The sequence below is a fragment of the Pteronotus mesoamericanus genome, unplaced genomic scaffold (genome assembly GCF_021234165.1).
Source record: "Pteronotus mesoamericanus isolate MK-2021 breed Mesoamerican mustached bat unplaced genomic scaffold, CSHL_Meso_final contig_130, whole genome shotgun sequence".
In the NCBI taxonomy this organism is placed as follows: domain Eukaryota; kingdom Metazoa; phylum Chordata; class Mammalia; order Chiroptera; family Mormoopidae; genus Pteronotus; species Pteronotus mesoamericanus.
In genome coordinates, this window is record NW_026555060.1 from 17,409,580 (window position 1) to 17,426,115 (window position 16,536).

The 16,536-nt window shown below is 31.5% G+C and overlaps 1 protein-coding gene across 1 annotated transcript in view; it reads left to right on the forward strand.

The window, feature by feature from the left end:
* Nucleotides 1-16,536, forward strand: part of DNAJC1 (DnaJ heat shock protein family (Hsp40) member C1) — a 249,879-nt gene that overhangs the window by 77,922 nt on the left and 155,421 nt on the right. The window contains exons 2-6 of the mRNA XM_054592779.1: nucleotides 5,099-5,200; nucleotides 5,687-5,733; nucleotides 12,176-12,341; nucleotides 13,226-13,323; nucleotides 14,284-14,377. Coding sequence (XP_054448754.1) covers nucleotides 5,099-5,200; nucleotides 5,687-5,733; nucleotides 12,176-12,341; nucleotides 13,226-13,323; nucleotides 14,284-14,377 — 507 coding nt within the window. The remainder of the gene's footprint in view (nucleotides 1-5,098; nucleotides 5,201-5,686; nucleotides 5,734-12,175; nucleotides 12,342-13,225; nucleotides 13,324-14,283; nucleotides 14,378-16,536) is intronic.

Here is a 16,536-nt window from a genome sequence, read left to right on the forward strand (position 1 = left end):
AGAAAGAGAGGGAGAGAAACATCAATGTGTCGTTGCATCTCACGCGCCCCTCTCTGGGGACCTGGCCCACAATCCAGGCATGTGCTTTACACTGGGAATCGAACTGGTGACCCTCTGGTTGGTAGGCTGATGCTCAATTGACTGAACCACACCAGCTAGGGCTCCTTTCCTTATATAATTAATGTCACAGATTACACCTTTATACATCAATGCCTGTAGGTGCAGATTTACATTATTTTACTTATGACACAGATTTATAATTATTGCTCTAGCATTTGTCTTTTAAATCATGTAAATAAATGGAGTTACTAACCAAAAATATATGAATATTGGCTTTTATATTTATTTAGTTATCTTTACCAGTGTTCTTTATTTTTCATGTGGATTTGAGTTACTTTCTAGTATTTTTTCCTTTCAGCCTGAAGGAACTACCAGGAGCATTTCTGGTAGAACAAGTGTATTAACAGTATATTCTCAATTTTTAATTGAAATGTCTTAATTTCTGTATATTTTGGAGAGGCAGTTTTGTTGGATATAGAATTCTTGGTTGACACATATTTTTAGCACTAGTCATATTAGTACCTTCTAGACTCTGGTTTTGATGAGAAATTTGCTCTTAATATTATTGAGGATCTTTTGTACGTTATTAGGTTCTTCTCACTGCTTTAAGGATTCCCTCTTTGTCTTTATCTTTCACGATTTGGTTATAGTGTTAGGTGTGGGTCTTATGACTATTACTTCAGTTTCTTTCACTTAGGGTTTGTTAAGTTTTTGGATGTGTATATTCATGCCTTTCACCAAAGTTTGGAAGTTTTCAGCCATTTTTTATTCAATTTTTTTCCTTTTCTCTCTTCTCCCTCTTGGACACTGCTTATGTATCATCTTGGTGCTCTTGGTGGTGGCCCACTAAGACTCTTTTCATTTTTCTGTATTCTTTCTTCTTCTCCTTATATTGGTTAATCTCAGTTGACCTATTTTCAATTTTATAGATTATTTCTTCTGCCTGCTTAAATCTATTTTTGAACCCTCTATAGAATATTTTTTTATCCCAGTTATTGTATTTTTGAAGTCCAGAATTTCTCTTTTGTTCCTTTTTAAAATTTCCCTCTTTTTGTTGATATTCTAAATCTGGTGAAAGATTGTTCTCATACTTTCTTTAGTTCTTTATACTTGCTCTTGAGCATATTAAAATAGTTGATTTAGCATCTTTGTCTGATAAGTCGAATGTCTAGGCTTCCTCAGGGACATTTCTATTCATTTCTTTTCCACGTATGTGAACCATACTTTCTTGTTTCTTTGCATGCTTCATAATTTTTAAGAAATACTGGTCATTTTGAATATATAACTTGGTAATTAGATTCTTCTATCTCATCAGGGTGTTTTTGTTTCTTTGATTGGTGGCATTTGTTTGTCTAGTGATTTTTCTAAACCAAATTTGTCAAGTGTATATTCTTATCCATGTATGGCCACTGATGTCTCCATTTCATTAGCTTAGTGGCCAGCTAATTATTCAGCAGAGATTTCCTTAATGATTTGGAACCAAAACAAACAAATTAAAAACCTCACAATCCTTGCTAGTAGGTTCCTATATTTTGGGGCATGTCTTCAACACTCAGAGAGGTGGTTTACAACTCCATTAGCCTTCATTTCCTGCTTGAGCACAGCCTAAAGAACAGAATGTCGTGAGAATTTAGGGCCTTCTCAGAAGGCTCTCAATACTCTTTCTGAGTATGTATTCCACCTTGGGTATACACATGATCTAATGGTTTCCAAGGAATATGTGGGAGCTTTTCAAAGCCCATATTTCCAAAGCATCTTAATCCCCAATCTTTTTTTCCAAGCTTTTTGATATGTCTGTTGTATGCTTCCATTGCTAGTTCTTGCCTGTTTGGCACTAGCTTACAAATTTGCATTTAAATGTTTTTGACAGATGTCCTGGATGGTTACCTCTTTGCCCTGGAAGAGTTCTGTGCTTGATAAAATAAAGGTAGTCCCTTTCACAATTTGTCATGGAGCCAATGACAGGCCAAACAAAAAAACGCAATTTTTTTTTTCTAGAAGTCTGCTTTGATTCCACCAGGAACTCACACCAAGGCTTCAAATTGGCTTCTTCAAGACCGTAACTGCTAATGAGCTATCTTTTTCTTGACTGAGTGCTTGCCTGATTGCTGTAATACTTTGACTTGTTTGCAGAATTCAGATAAGGTTAATTTGGGCAATTTTTACCAGATTATATATTATTTCTGTGTAGGGACAAGTCCTTGGAGTTCTCTACTCTTCCATTTTTGCTGATGTCCCACTGCATTGTTACAGTTTTAACAAACATATTATTCTCATAGTTTTTTTTCTTAAGAATGAATGACCGTATGCCTCTTCTTTACAGAAATCATTGAAGTATTTAGATAATTCATATCCACTTATCAAAGAACCTTATCCAATTTAGAAGGAAAATAATTCTGGTGATCAAACTCTGTAGATCTCCTGATGTCTACAGTATTAAAGATGGTCAGTCCACCCATAACCCTTTCAAAATTATTTCTGTGCAAGCCAGAGAGATAAAAGATCTAATCCATTGAGTATAGGAGATAATTGTTCTAACATTCAGGTTTCTAGTGGATATATGATGTAAAATGTGTTAGAAAGCCTAACACATATCAGGGTCTTTACCTTTAAAATGCAGTTGACCATATTCACATTGTAGTTGGGTGGATGTTTTCCATATAGTTTGTCAGATCATTAAGAGGGTAGCCATTGTTCTCACTGCTGTAGCCCTTTCTGAAGTGACTCAGCCCAAATCTACTAATTGAGTCTAAAGAGCCAAGATAGAGAGCTCTGAATTTGATGCAACATTTTCTGAGTTTGAATTTTATTTTCTTGTATTTAATGACAGTGTGAACTTAAGCAAATTACTTAACCTCTCTCCTCCTCACCTCACCAGTAAAGTGAGCCTCATAACAACTATACTTATGTCATAGCTTTGTTAAAAGAATAAAAAAAGTTAAGATTCACCAAGTAATTAACTAAAATTCAATACATACATAAGGTAGTTCGAGGTACAACTTGTATACAGCATGTCTTTGTAGGGAAATCTCTTAAGTTTTCGGTTTTATCGACCTAGGCTGGAGCTTATTGGTGAAATAACCCTACTGAGCAGATTCCCAAGAGGAAAACAGACAGGCAATACTTGTGTGTAGCTGAAAGGCTTATTCCTTAGTCATGACAAAACTGTATCTACAGTTGGATGCAAATCAAATCATTACTCGTTAGGGGAACAGCTTCCTCACGTGTAATGATCTGGGCAACCAAAGGATGGGCCAAGATAGTGGAAGATAAAGCTAAAAAGATTGGAAAAGACAGGTGATGAAGGCACTTGGGAGTTATTGAGGGATTTGAAATAGGTGAGCCATCTGGTTACATAGGGTACATACAGTGGCAAAAAAAGTGGAGGATTGGGGTCACCATAGCAAGACTGAAATAAGGGAAATGCCTTAGGTGACTGGTAGTCATCTTTATTCTTAAGTAAATCATAGATGCTCCATAATGAGCATTTACTGATTTTGTAACTCAAGAAAATACATAAGCTCTTATTTTGTAAGAAATCTACTTTTGGAATTTCTCTGTGATACAGTCACAATTTTTTTATAAAGTCTCAAATGATTCTTCATTTGACATGACCTCTTGCTCAACAAAATTTCCATCACAGATTTTCAGTAAATAGTCATCTTTTTCTACTATGTGTTATCTATTATTGAGGTATATTTGATGGGGAATATATCAATTCCATTTAGCAAATTAGAATGAAAATTATAACCATATTACCCACAAAACTTACTCTGTTAATTTTATAGCTTCTCAGCTCTCCACAGTCACAAAAATATTCACACCTAAGTCAAAACTGTTAAGTCTATTGATAGCCTGTAGCAATAAGCTCCAGAATATTGGTAATGAAAATAACAGTTTATAAAGTAAAGCTTAACAGACTAATTACATATGGTCTTATTTTTCCTCTTTTCATTTCAATTTATTTAGCACTCATTTAGTCCCAGGTATGTAGATTTTTGTTTTGTTTTGGTGTTTTGGTCATTTTAACTTTTTAGTAGTTTTAGGAATTAATTGGACAAATATTCAGCTATAAAGTGATATAAAATTTAAGGAACTTTATTATCATTTGTCCCACTATGAATGCGTTAGTTATTGGAATAAATTTTAAACTTGGTAGAGACAAAGTTTTAAACCCAACTTGACAGTGTGTTATTTGCTATTGTATTTTATTATTATTTGTTATTGTATTTTGTAATGGCCATGTAAAATGACGTTCTCTGAGTCTACCTGTGCACACAGGATTACATAAGATCTAATTTCAATAGGCAGTTAATCCAAAGTACTCTTACTAAATTCTCATGACCTTTGAAATATATTTAAACTATAATAGCAATATATAAATAGTGGACAAATTTATTTCTGCAAATCAGACTTTGGAAACTGGACACCTTTAAAAACAATCTTTAAAGTACTGAAAAAAAGTGTGAAGTACAACATACACAACTACTTTTAATTATAATTATTTTAGATAAATTTGGATTTAACTGCCTTCATATAGGCATACTTTTGACATGTGAAATTGACATTCCATAGGTTGTTGTTTGATGGTAAATTCAATATAATTAACAATGAAGAAACCACATATGGTAAGCCTGGAATTCAGAAACTGGCCTTAAGATTCTCAAATAAAGACCTTTGAAGGCACACAGATGTATTAATTTTTAATTTGTTTCTTTTTGATCTCTTAATTACTGAAAAAGATTTATTGGTTAATTTTAGGAAGGCAAGTGTTTGAAAAGTTTTGCCAAATACTGTCTTCTTTAAATGACTGTATGGTAATGAAAAGTTAAGAGGAGAGCCAAATTAGACTGAATAATTGTTCAGTCATGTGGGGCAGGCCAGTTGCATAGCCTGGTTGTTAGACTGATTGCTCAAATTACATTGCCTGGGGTCCTGCACTTGGTTGGCTGTCATCTCAGATCTTAACAAGGTTCTGGGAATTTCTTTTTCTGACAAAGTTTGCTTTGTGTTTTTCACCTCCCCCCACCACCTCCAGGATGCTTCATCTGCAGACATTAGAAAAGCATATCGTAAGCTTTCATTAACTTTGCATCCAGACAAGAATAAAGATGAAAATGCAGAAACTCAGTTTAGACAAGTAAGTGAAATATGCTGTTATGTTTTGTGACAAATTTATAAGGATTTATGGTAGAAATGGTAACTTATATGTAAAATAATTCCATTTGAAAATGAGGATGTTGTTTAGAAATATAATGTATATGTTATTCAGTTTTTTACCAAATATGTTTTTACCAGCATTTTTTATACTAGAATCTCTAAATTCTTGGAGAGTCATAATTGTCATAATATTTTTTGGTCTAAATTACTGCTTTAGCTTTTTAAAAGCACGTTTTAAGATAATTATTACTTTTCCATCTTTCACAAAGATTTATTTTGGTATCAAGCATTGTTAACTTTTTAAGGTGCTACTAAAAACAAAATGTTACTTATAATTAAGGTTTTATCTGTACATTGTATTTATGGACACAAGGTTTTCTGCATGTGCATTATAGTGCATTCACCTTCCTAAGTGATTTCTTATAGTTTAGAGTATTTTCATTTTAAAGTAATGCTTCTATTTTAGTTGGTGGCCATTTATGAAGTTTTAAAGGATGATGAACGAAGGCAGAGGTGAGTGTTTATTCCTACTTTTGAATTAAGATGTTATAGTTTGATGTCTCAGTTTATATAGGGAAGAATTGTGTTATTAAACAGTTTATTATAAGTTAGTATTTTATTTTTGCAAAGCAAGAAATGCGGTGTTTTTAAAATGTATATTTAGAGCAGAGTTAATTTATATTGAAAGTTCACTAGGTTGATTCAGTCCTTAGAGACTTCAGGATCATGAGTCAGAATGTTAGCAAGTCATGACTTCATTAAATAAGATTTTTAAGAAGTGTCTAGGCCTTGGGAAATAGAGATACCACTTGATTTCAAACAATGTCAATTCATTTTCGATATATCAGTAATAGCTGCTATCTAGTGGTCCTTTTTCTTCTTCCCTGTTCCTTAATGTTTTGTAATTAGGCTCTTAGTGATATTCAAGTTATTACCATCTTTTGATGTTTCCTCACTCACAAAGTAATAAACCCAATTTGTGAGTGAAAGAACAGACTTACATGAGTCTGTAGAAGATAGGAGTGAAAGAAAAACATTTCCTCCTTTCTCCTATTTCTTTTGCCTCTTTTCCTTCCCTTCCTCTGCTCCAGTGAATCTGCATTTAGGGTTAGTGGAAGTAACCACTCACTTGGAGACTCCTCCGTGCCCCCTTCAGAAGAGTAGCAATATATTTATACAGCAGTTTATACTGCCAGTGACTAGAGGAGACTACAGAGAGGCCTCTTTTCTCTACTTCATTCAGAACGTGTGGAATGTAGAAAATATTGTGATGGGTTTCATAGTTTTTTCAGTCAAACTCACAGTAAGAAATACATTTTGCATAACGCCTCAGGACAGACAGACACATGTGAAACAAAAATTTCACAAAACACTTTTTTAAGTGAAACAGACTGATCTTTTCTATTCTAGCCTAGGCCAGACTAGCTATTTTTCTTTTTAAAACAATGCTGATTGTGGTCCACTAAATTGATTTATGAACCACTGGTGGGCCACAATCCACAGTTTGAATGTAGCTCTACAGTAAAAGAGTACCTTTAAATAAAAAAGCATATTTGAGATATTAGGCTAAGGCTAGCTAATATTCTTAAAGACAACTCTCCAAAATTATACTATGTGACATTTTGAATCTTTCTTCAAATATATTATCTGGACTTAATCTATATCCTCAAATGTTAGCTACCACTCTTGGTTCTCGTCCTAACTCTTTAATTTGAATACCTCAGTTTGGCAGATTGCAAAGCAAGGACTCAGGATATGCTCTTGAAGTGTTCTTTGCTTTATAACAAGGGCTGGCATTGATCCAGACATCATAGCCAACATTCCTCTGGTTTGAGATAATCCATAGTGTTGAAAGAATCCTAGAAGTATGTTGAAAGAAGTGTTGGTCACTCTGTGCATATTTTCTAGTTGGTTTCTCCCACTGAACCCCACGTTTTGTTTCACACATCAAGAATGTGTTTGTATAGATAGCTTTACTTAGTCTCCCTACATCTTTGGCATCAGATTTTGTCTCTTTGCTTGCAGTTTCTTAAAAGTTTGTAACAATTTCTTTCAATTACTCAAATTATCTCTTTTCAAAACAAATTACTTCTAAGTTATAAATTAATGTAGAGTAATCTAACATTTGCTTTTTAGGATTAGTTCCCTTTGCATTTATTTTAGAATGTTAGTAGGAAAAAAAATGGATCTGACAGTTACACAAACAGCTGTAGTATTTATACCCCTTTAGGGACAAGTAACTCTTTGGTAGCTGGTTTTCCCTGAGGCAAAAGTCTTAACTAATCAAGCTAAGAATCACTCCCATAAAGCTTCCGCCCCGGGGCCAGGTGACCTATGAGTATTTAAACAGAGAGAAGAAATCACCTCTAGAGACAATTACCTAATGTTTATAATTCCTTTAGGGGGAAGAAAAATTGAGCATTATCAGTTTTTATCTTCTACGAGATTGTCTTACACTGGTATTTAAAAAAAATGCTCTTTGGTATCACATTTATTATAAATAGTCATTAAATAAATGCTTTTAAATGTACCGCCTTCCAGGAATTTGCAATCTGGGAAATTGTCATAGACATGTTTTCCTTTTTATTTCCCTTGTAAATAATTGCATTTTCACTCGAATCAGGTATATTTAAATTTTGGTAGAAAAGAGGATAACAATGAAATAAATAAAATAACAAACTGGATAACATTTTTACTTTTTTAAGGAAAAGGCAAATTTTATTTTATTTTTAAAACAGCCTTATTTAGATAGAATTTGCTTACCATAAAAGTCACATGTCTTAAGTGTACAATTCAAATCCAGTTTTAAAACAGTTCCATCACTTCAAAACACTTCCTCAAGCTTATTTGCAAGCGGTCCACAATCTAATCCCAGCCCTAAGCAATCACTTAACCTTTTCATATATATAAATTTATCTTTTCTGGACATTTTATATTAATGAAATCATGTAATATAAGGTCTTTTGCATCTGGCTTTTTTCTGTTATCTTAATGTTTTTTAGGTACATCCATGCTATAGCATGTACCAGTAGTTCATTCTTTTTTTACTGCTGAATAGTATTCCATCTACCACTTTTCTTGATCCATTCACCAACTGGTAGACATTTAGTTTGTTTCCACTTTTTGGCTATGATGAACAATGTTGCCATGAACATTCAAATACAAGTCTTTGTGTGAATAGATGTTTTTCATTTCTCTTGGGTAGGTTCCTAGGAGTGCAACTGTGAATAAACTTTTAAGTTTTTTTTTTTTCTCCAAAGACAAAGACTATAGTGTGAAAATAACGTTTTCCTGGTTAGTGTAAGAAAGCCTAACATAGCAGCCCTTTAAATTCCTGAGGTAACTTGCTTATTTGGGGGAATAGCAGCTCAGCTATGTTCTGACATAAATTTCTATGCAAGTGCCCTGAGTATTAACTGAAATAAAGTACTAAGTAGACACCAATCATTTGTTACAAGTATACACTAGAATGTGCTGTGATAATATTAGCATATTTACTTTTGTCTAAAGTCTTTTTAAACATCTATCCAATTTTCTTTTGCTAATGCAGTTTTGCAACTTCAGGGTTTTTTTGTCTAATTTATGGTACTGTATTTGTAAAGGTTGAATGTATTTTTTTTAGTTAAATACAATTACCAATCCAATGATGAAAACAATAGTTATCTCAGACTTAGTCTGCTAAACTTTTACAAATCCATTACCTAGTATTGTAAAATTGATTACAGGAATATTTGAATAAAAATAAAGATTAACCTGAGAATAAGAAATCTTAGTACTTTCCTCAATTAGGGGATAGAAGATATTTACTATATACAATATATAAAGAGCTGTGCAGAACAGTTTTTTGGCATATATATGTATATGTATGTGTGTGTGTGTGTATGTATTTATAAAGGACAGTAAGATGAATTAAATTAGAATTATTTCATGTTTATGACATTGTGCAATTAATTTTTACTCTAAAGTTCAAAATGTGACCTAAATGTATGTTGCTTTATTGTTTTAAGCTAATAATTTAAACTTTGTATGATAGAAAATTCACATTTTATGCAATGTTAGATTTACATATTGTTTTCATGGTATATATATTTTCTATTTTAGTTTCCTAGACTATTATATTTCAAAATGTGCTGTTTTAAATTTACATTAATTTTTTTCTACTGGTAATTTAAGTATTTTTAGATTTACTTGTTTACCAATGTTTATATTAGGCTAAAAATATATGATGAATTGCAGATTGTAGAATGGAACTCACTAATGATTATGTAACCATTATTTTAGGTCAATCATGTAAATTTTAAGAAAATCAAACAAAGTAAACATACATTAGGCCATATGTTGGATGTGTGGACTTGATCAATTAATGTTTTAATTTTCAAGATAATGCCTTTGTCACATGTTCCATGTGATTTTTTTGCATTAATGATATTTTCATCATAGACATTTACTTCTGTGTTTTCTTAGAACACATTAATACATGTGTACATTCCTAATCTGGTTTTAACAAAATGTTAAGAGCAGTTTGTATGAGTTCATTTACTGACCATTTTAACAGTGTTATGTGTTAAATATAGAAAGACATTCCATAGTGATATTTTAAATGTTATGTGTTATCAACACACTTTTTCTTAAATAACTTATGAATATAGTGTCTATATTTTTTAAAATATCTGTTTTTTCAGTGTTTCAGAAAAGCAGTGATTTATCTTTTAACAGCATATATTCTAAAAAGTGGGATATAATAGACCCTATCTTCCCTTAAAATGGCCAGTCGTGTGAGCTATAATGTTCATTGATAGTAAAATCAATAGAGCATTGATTCTAAGCTTAATCCTTGGAAACTGTTGTTTAGAGTGACAGACATAGCCTAATAAATATCTAGTTCCGTTTAATGTGTTCAGTGCATGAAGTTTTGCTGTCTTTGAATTGGGCTGCACACTGAACACAATTTATATGTAGTGTGGAAAATAGTAGCTGTTTTCAACAATGGTGATAAAATATTCGCTACAAGATTCATAACTATGAGCCCCACTGTGTTTTCTTTCACTGCAGATCAAATTTAATACTTAGTAAACACTCTTAGGTAATAGTTGCTGCTTTCTTAGGTGTTCTTTATTAATAGCCACACGTTTTACATGAAGTTATTTCATGAGAGAGGTTAGCTGAAAGTGATTTTTTTATAGTCACCTTTTGTTCCTCTCAAATCTGAAGTAGAACATAGATTTAGAATAAATTCAAGACTTAACATTCATTGGACTTAATTCAAATGTTGTAATCTTGTGTTATATCATTTGAAACCTTTTTGCCAATCCATTTCTAATTTAAAATAAGTCCATTTTTACAAAGATAAATTTAAATACAAATTTTGAGGAAAAGAATGATAGCTTTTGATGAAATCATCATTATGTTTTCATATTCATGTTCAAGAAATGCTATAATATTGAAAAAGAATAAACATCAAAATTTTTCTGATCCAATCACTATACAACCATGTTTTAATTTGTAAACTCTTGTATACTACACTATTAGCCTTTTAAGAGTTTACTACTAATTAATGTCCTTTGTTCTGAGCAGTTATTCTGATATACTGCTATCATTAATAATTTAAGTTGATCTAAAAGTCAGGTTTTTTAGATTTGCTAATAAAATATTTTTGAATTTCTAACCAGTATTTCCTACTGAAAAAAAAAAGTTGCCTGTAATAAATCCTCTGCTTTATTTTTTTTAGCATATCTCCAAGGTATCAATTTAATAACTTTCAAAGTAGCTACTGCAGTTGTTGCATTTAAATTGATTTACATGTCAAGACTGGCAGTTTAGCAGCTGCGCTATTATTCTTAGATCGGTCAATTTACTTGAGAAAAACCTACTACTGAGTTCTACTGACCTGCCTGACAATATAGGCCCTATTTCTATTCCTGTAATTAGGCCTGCGACTAACTCAGAATATTTTTAATTAAAATATTTTGGTCAATGTGTTGCACCAAATTAGACCTTTCAGTGAAGATTTAATTCTGGAATAGTGTGATTAGAATATTTAATGAGTTGTGTTCAACTAAGATTAACAGGTTGTGTATTTTGAACATACAGTGTATGTTTGTGACCATTTTGAGTTTTATAATCATAAATGTTACTCCTGATTTTTAACTTTAAAAATATTTGCCTCAATAACTGACGGGTAAATTTAAATTCAATTGAAATTTTACTCTAAAGAAAGCTGATTTAAAATGCATCACTAGGAAAGCTTTTATTTTTGTTCTTCCCTTCCAGCAAGGCCAAAAATAAGAAAAATGCCACTTAAATATTTACAAATAGACAGTTTTATTGAGAAGTCTGAAGCATAGGTGGTTTTCACATCTGTTTCTAATTCGGCAATTTTTTAAATTCTCTAAAGGAATAGGAACAATACAAAATTAAAAGATACTCATTTTATAGGCTTTTACGTCATTATGGAGCTTTGATAAAATAATATGTATGAATATTTCAACCCTGAACCATATTACAGAGGTAGAAATAAAAACATTGACAAGAATATTTATTCTGAATTTGATTCAATTAATGTATAATTCATGGTAGCAAATAGAGCTCTTGATTTTTCTCACATTGAGAGCCTTTTGTTGCTGACTTCTGCAATGGGGTCTTTACAGCAGACTGTGATAGAGGCAGACTATACGGCTCCTTTAGTTTAGATGCCATTCCCGAAGTCACATCATTGGGGTGCAGTAAAACACAAGAGCTAGTATCCACAGAATACTACTGTGTACTCTTTTTGAAGGTTGTCTATGACTGGACTTACATACAGTGTTTTCAATGTATAGGCCATTGTAATGCTAATAATTTACATAAATGTCTCTGTGTAGAAATTCTTTTTCCTCTTTTTAAATATGGATATGTCAGTTTTTTTAAATTTTTACTTCAAACTTTTCATGAAAAACTGTTGTATTTGCTACTATAGGTATGATGATATTCTAATCAATGGACTTCCAGATTGGCGACAGCCTGTATTCTACTACAGGCGGGTGAGAAAAATGAGCAATGCTGAGCTGGCATTACTTTTGTTCATTATTCTCACGGTGGGTCATTATGCTGTGGTGTGGTCAATCTACCTGGAAAAACAACTGGTAAGTGTCGGTAATAAATCAAGTGATCTAGCCTTCTTAATTTAAATAGAATTTCAAACATTTATTTTTCAACTGATGAAAATTCCAATGCTTCTACAAATACTTCTCATTATAATAGTTTTGTGCTCAGTGTGTAGTGTTCGAAATGCTTCTAAATCAAGAAGAACATAGGACATAAAATATCCTTTTTAAAAATGTGGCATTGAGTTTGTTATAAAATTTTGTGAAGACTCCAATATCTAACGAAAAAGTAGAAGGTAGAGCCTAGAGCCATGTTTTCTTAATTATCACCTTCCAAGTGGAAGTATTTTTTATGTAAAAATTATTTTAGAAATTTTTGTGTCACAGGCTCTTCTATAAACAATTTTTTTTACTTTAAAAGTTTTTAGCTAAGACTTGAAAGGAGTATAAGCTTATGATTTCAGAGATCAGTTGGTTAAAATACTATTATATTTTTCTTTAATAAACTACTACATAGTTTATTCTGCTATGGATGTTTATTTATATGCTAAAGATAACCAAATAATCAAATATATTTGTCAGTATTTGTGAGTTAGCACCTGTTTACTCATTCTTTGTGAAGTGACATTATTAAAGTCGGATGAATGAGAAAAAGTAAGTTGAATGCTTTCTCTACTTAGAAAACTTTGATTGCTATGGAGATAGACATGACTGACAGTGCTAAACTTCATGTGTGTTTAAGGACTGGATACCATGGCAACAGTTATTGTTAAAGATTGATGATTTTACTTAATCATGTTGGACCCTACATATATTTGCATAAATGTTCCTCTCTAATGTTTACCCTTCACAGTAGATTCTTGATAACATTTGAAGAGTACATGTTAATGATAACCTATAACTGTAATTCTTTACACATTAAGGATGAACTGCTTAGTAGAAAAAAGAGAGAAAAGAAAAAAAAGACAGCCGGCAAGAGCGTGGATTTGGCAAAACTTGGTGCTTCAGAAAAAAGCGAAAGGTGGGAGCATATAAAAATATTTCATAATTTGAAACTGTTTTAAAGTATTTCTTTAATGTGATTCAATTTCATATGTATATCTGTTTCAGATATGTTAACTTTTACATCTGTAGCAGGTTTATAAAAGATTAATAATGTGCCATATTAGTTTGTGAGACAAAGTCTGATCTTAAGCCAAAGTTCTACAAGATTTTTTCTCTTGTGAAATGTTAATATATATTTAAGTAATTAAACCCCCAGATTCTTGTAGTTTAAAATTTGTGTGCTGAACTTTAGAAACAAAGTATTTCTGATGTATCCATCATTTAGCGTTTAGCTCAGGAGTGACATTGTGCGGAGAGGCAGTGATATGCAGTACATTCAGAAAGATACCACAATTTCTTCTATTGATTCATAGAAAGAAATAAAGGGTTTAAATAGTTCACACAGCAGGACAGGAACTGGATCAATGGGAAATGGAGATCAGAGACTGTTCTGCCAGTCTTCTGTTCTGATGACATCGGTGAGTAATGCTTCAGTGAACTGCAAATGACATTAATTTTTATGTATTGGTTTGTTTATGCTATCATCTTCATATTTGCTTGTCAGCACTTGGGAATACTGTGATAATGTTTAGTATTGTATAGCCGAAGTAATCATAAGGTTTGAGAATTCATTTTGCAGAACTAATGAAAAGTCTAGGTTGGAAAAAGATCTTTTGTTTCTTTATCTTTTTAACTTGATTAGGAGTCTCCCAAAATCTTAGCCTTCTCTTACTTGCTATACATATTACATTTGTTCTAATTATTGCATTTGTATTTCATGATAGAATAAGTCAGAATAAATGATAACCATCATAAATATATCATTGAAAAAATTTTTGATGAAAGAGCCATTCGAAACATAAATTATGATCTTTATAAAAATATTTTGTCTTCCAACTTTCTCTATTTTGCTTCTTTGCTTTTGTTTTCCCTTTAGATTACTGATGAAACCACAATGGCATGATTTGCTTCCATGCAAACTGGGGATTTGGTTTTGCCTTACACTGAAAGCATTGCCTGATCTAATCCAGGTAAAATGTACCTCTTTCATATAATTTTAGATGCATTCACTTTAATTATTCATGAAATATTTCATGCCCATGTCTGCTATCTGAATGCTGATGTACAGCAGATGCCTCATAATGCTGATTGAACTGAATAGTGTTTTTGTAAGTGTAAACCTAATTTAGAATAGCTCTAAAATAATTTACGTATCTAGTCCTCTAACTCTTACATTGCTTTTAGGACACCTGAGAAATTCCAAGTCACTGGAAGAAGTCGAGGAAAACTCTATCTTTAGAGCAGATATAAACACAATAAAATTTAATCAGCTGTTATCATTTAAGGTATATTAAGTAAAACAAAACAGGCTTGAATAGCTTGTCACCCATTGTTTTAATTACATTTAGATACATAGTGTAAAAAAACTTTATATGGGCATCTAATTATGCAAAAGGATAGTTTTCCATTTTATTTGTAATTTAAGTTAAGTGAGGATATTCTGTCTTACATTGGTGATCAAAGTTTCTGTGCTAGTCTTGATCAAACAATAGAATGTAGGTACATGTTATATTAATATGGTAATTTCTGTTATTTTTTTATAGTTAACATTCAAAAGCGTATTTTACTAAATTATTGCTTTGCTAATTTTAATTATTGCCTCCGCCTAGAAAATTCCCAACGCATAAACATAATATTTGAAAGTATATATAATAATTTGGGTGTACAAATTTTGAGGTTCTTGGAAGTTGTCATTTTGGGGAGGAAATGTTACATTTCAGAAAATAAAAGTTTAGATAAAGCTAGAGAGACAGATAATTTTTACCCAGCTCTGTGCACATTATTTTTCATATATCAGAGCTGTTTTTCCTGTTTGTTTAAAGCAATAAATGACTCCAACTTCCATATTTTATTCTCCTTTATTCTGTCATAACAAGAATTTTGTATTTGAAGGGAAAATGAACTAAAGATCACAAATGTGTTTCTCCCTAGCCTTTGAGAAATTATTTACCAGTCTTCCATCAGTTTAGTTTATCTTAATATTAATTGCTTATATAATCATATATTTTGGTTACAGTTAATAGAGTAAGTTGAAGTATTTTGTTAATTTAAAAGCTTTTGTTTTTAAGTTGTTTAGCATATTGTATTGGTTATTTTAATAAAAATCCACGATTCTTGTATGGTATATTGTAAGACTGAATAAGAGAGAGAGAAAGTATAATTGTCCTAACAGTTTTTTATGAGAAGATGCAACAGAAAGATATTTTAGGACATATTTTCTTATTTTTGAGTGATTTTTTTTTTTTTTGCTAGCTTTGCAATCTGTGTAAAGGCAAACCAAAGTGTAGATGAATTTAAATCTATAGTCAAATGACACTATAAATAGAATATCACATAAAATGTTAATCTAAAACACTTCTTTAATTTTAATTTAAGTCACTTGAAACAAAGTTTATTTGGTAAAATTAACATATGTCTTGGTTAGCATTCAGGGTAATTTGCAAAAATAGAATCAATGTATTAAGATGGCCTAGATTTACAAAATATTATTTTCAATTATTTGCCTGTGGTATCCAGACCTAACAGATTGTTTTGCCTCATCATAAATTTGTAGAAAACTTACAAAAATGAAAAATTTTATAAAAATGCTTTACTCCCTTTAGAAGCTTTGCTTTCTTAAACTGTTATATCAGTTTGACTTTTATAGGTTTTACTTGGTGGTACCTGTTGCCTTTCAGTTTTGAGATACAAAACAGTTGGTTTTCAAAACCTTTTTAGCAAATTTTAAAATTTTGGCCTAATTATTTCCTGATAAAATGCATTTCAAGAAAAGATGAGAGAATTTTTCTTTTCTCTACGCAAATACTTTGAGGACATAAGATCAGTATTTCTCATGCTCACTAAAATAAGGTAATATAGAAGACTGATAAAAATTGTAATCGTGAAAATATTTTAGATTGAGAAACATTTCTTATGTTTTCTTAAATATGAGCAAGGCAATACTGAATACTTGCTGTTAGGATTAGATCTTTGTCTGATTTTTTTTTTTTTCAGTCCTCTGTGGCCTTTGTATTAATTTATCATGCATAAAATTGTGTAATGTGAACACATGTGCCTTATCTTCAACACTGAAATTTTATATGACACTTCTGTGAGATCTTCTTAAAGATATTTATTAAATTTAAAAGAA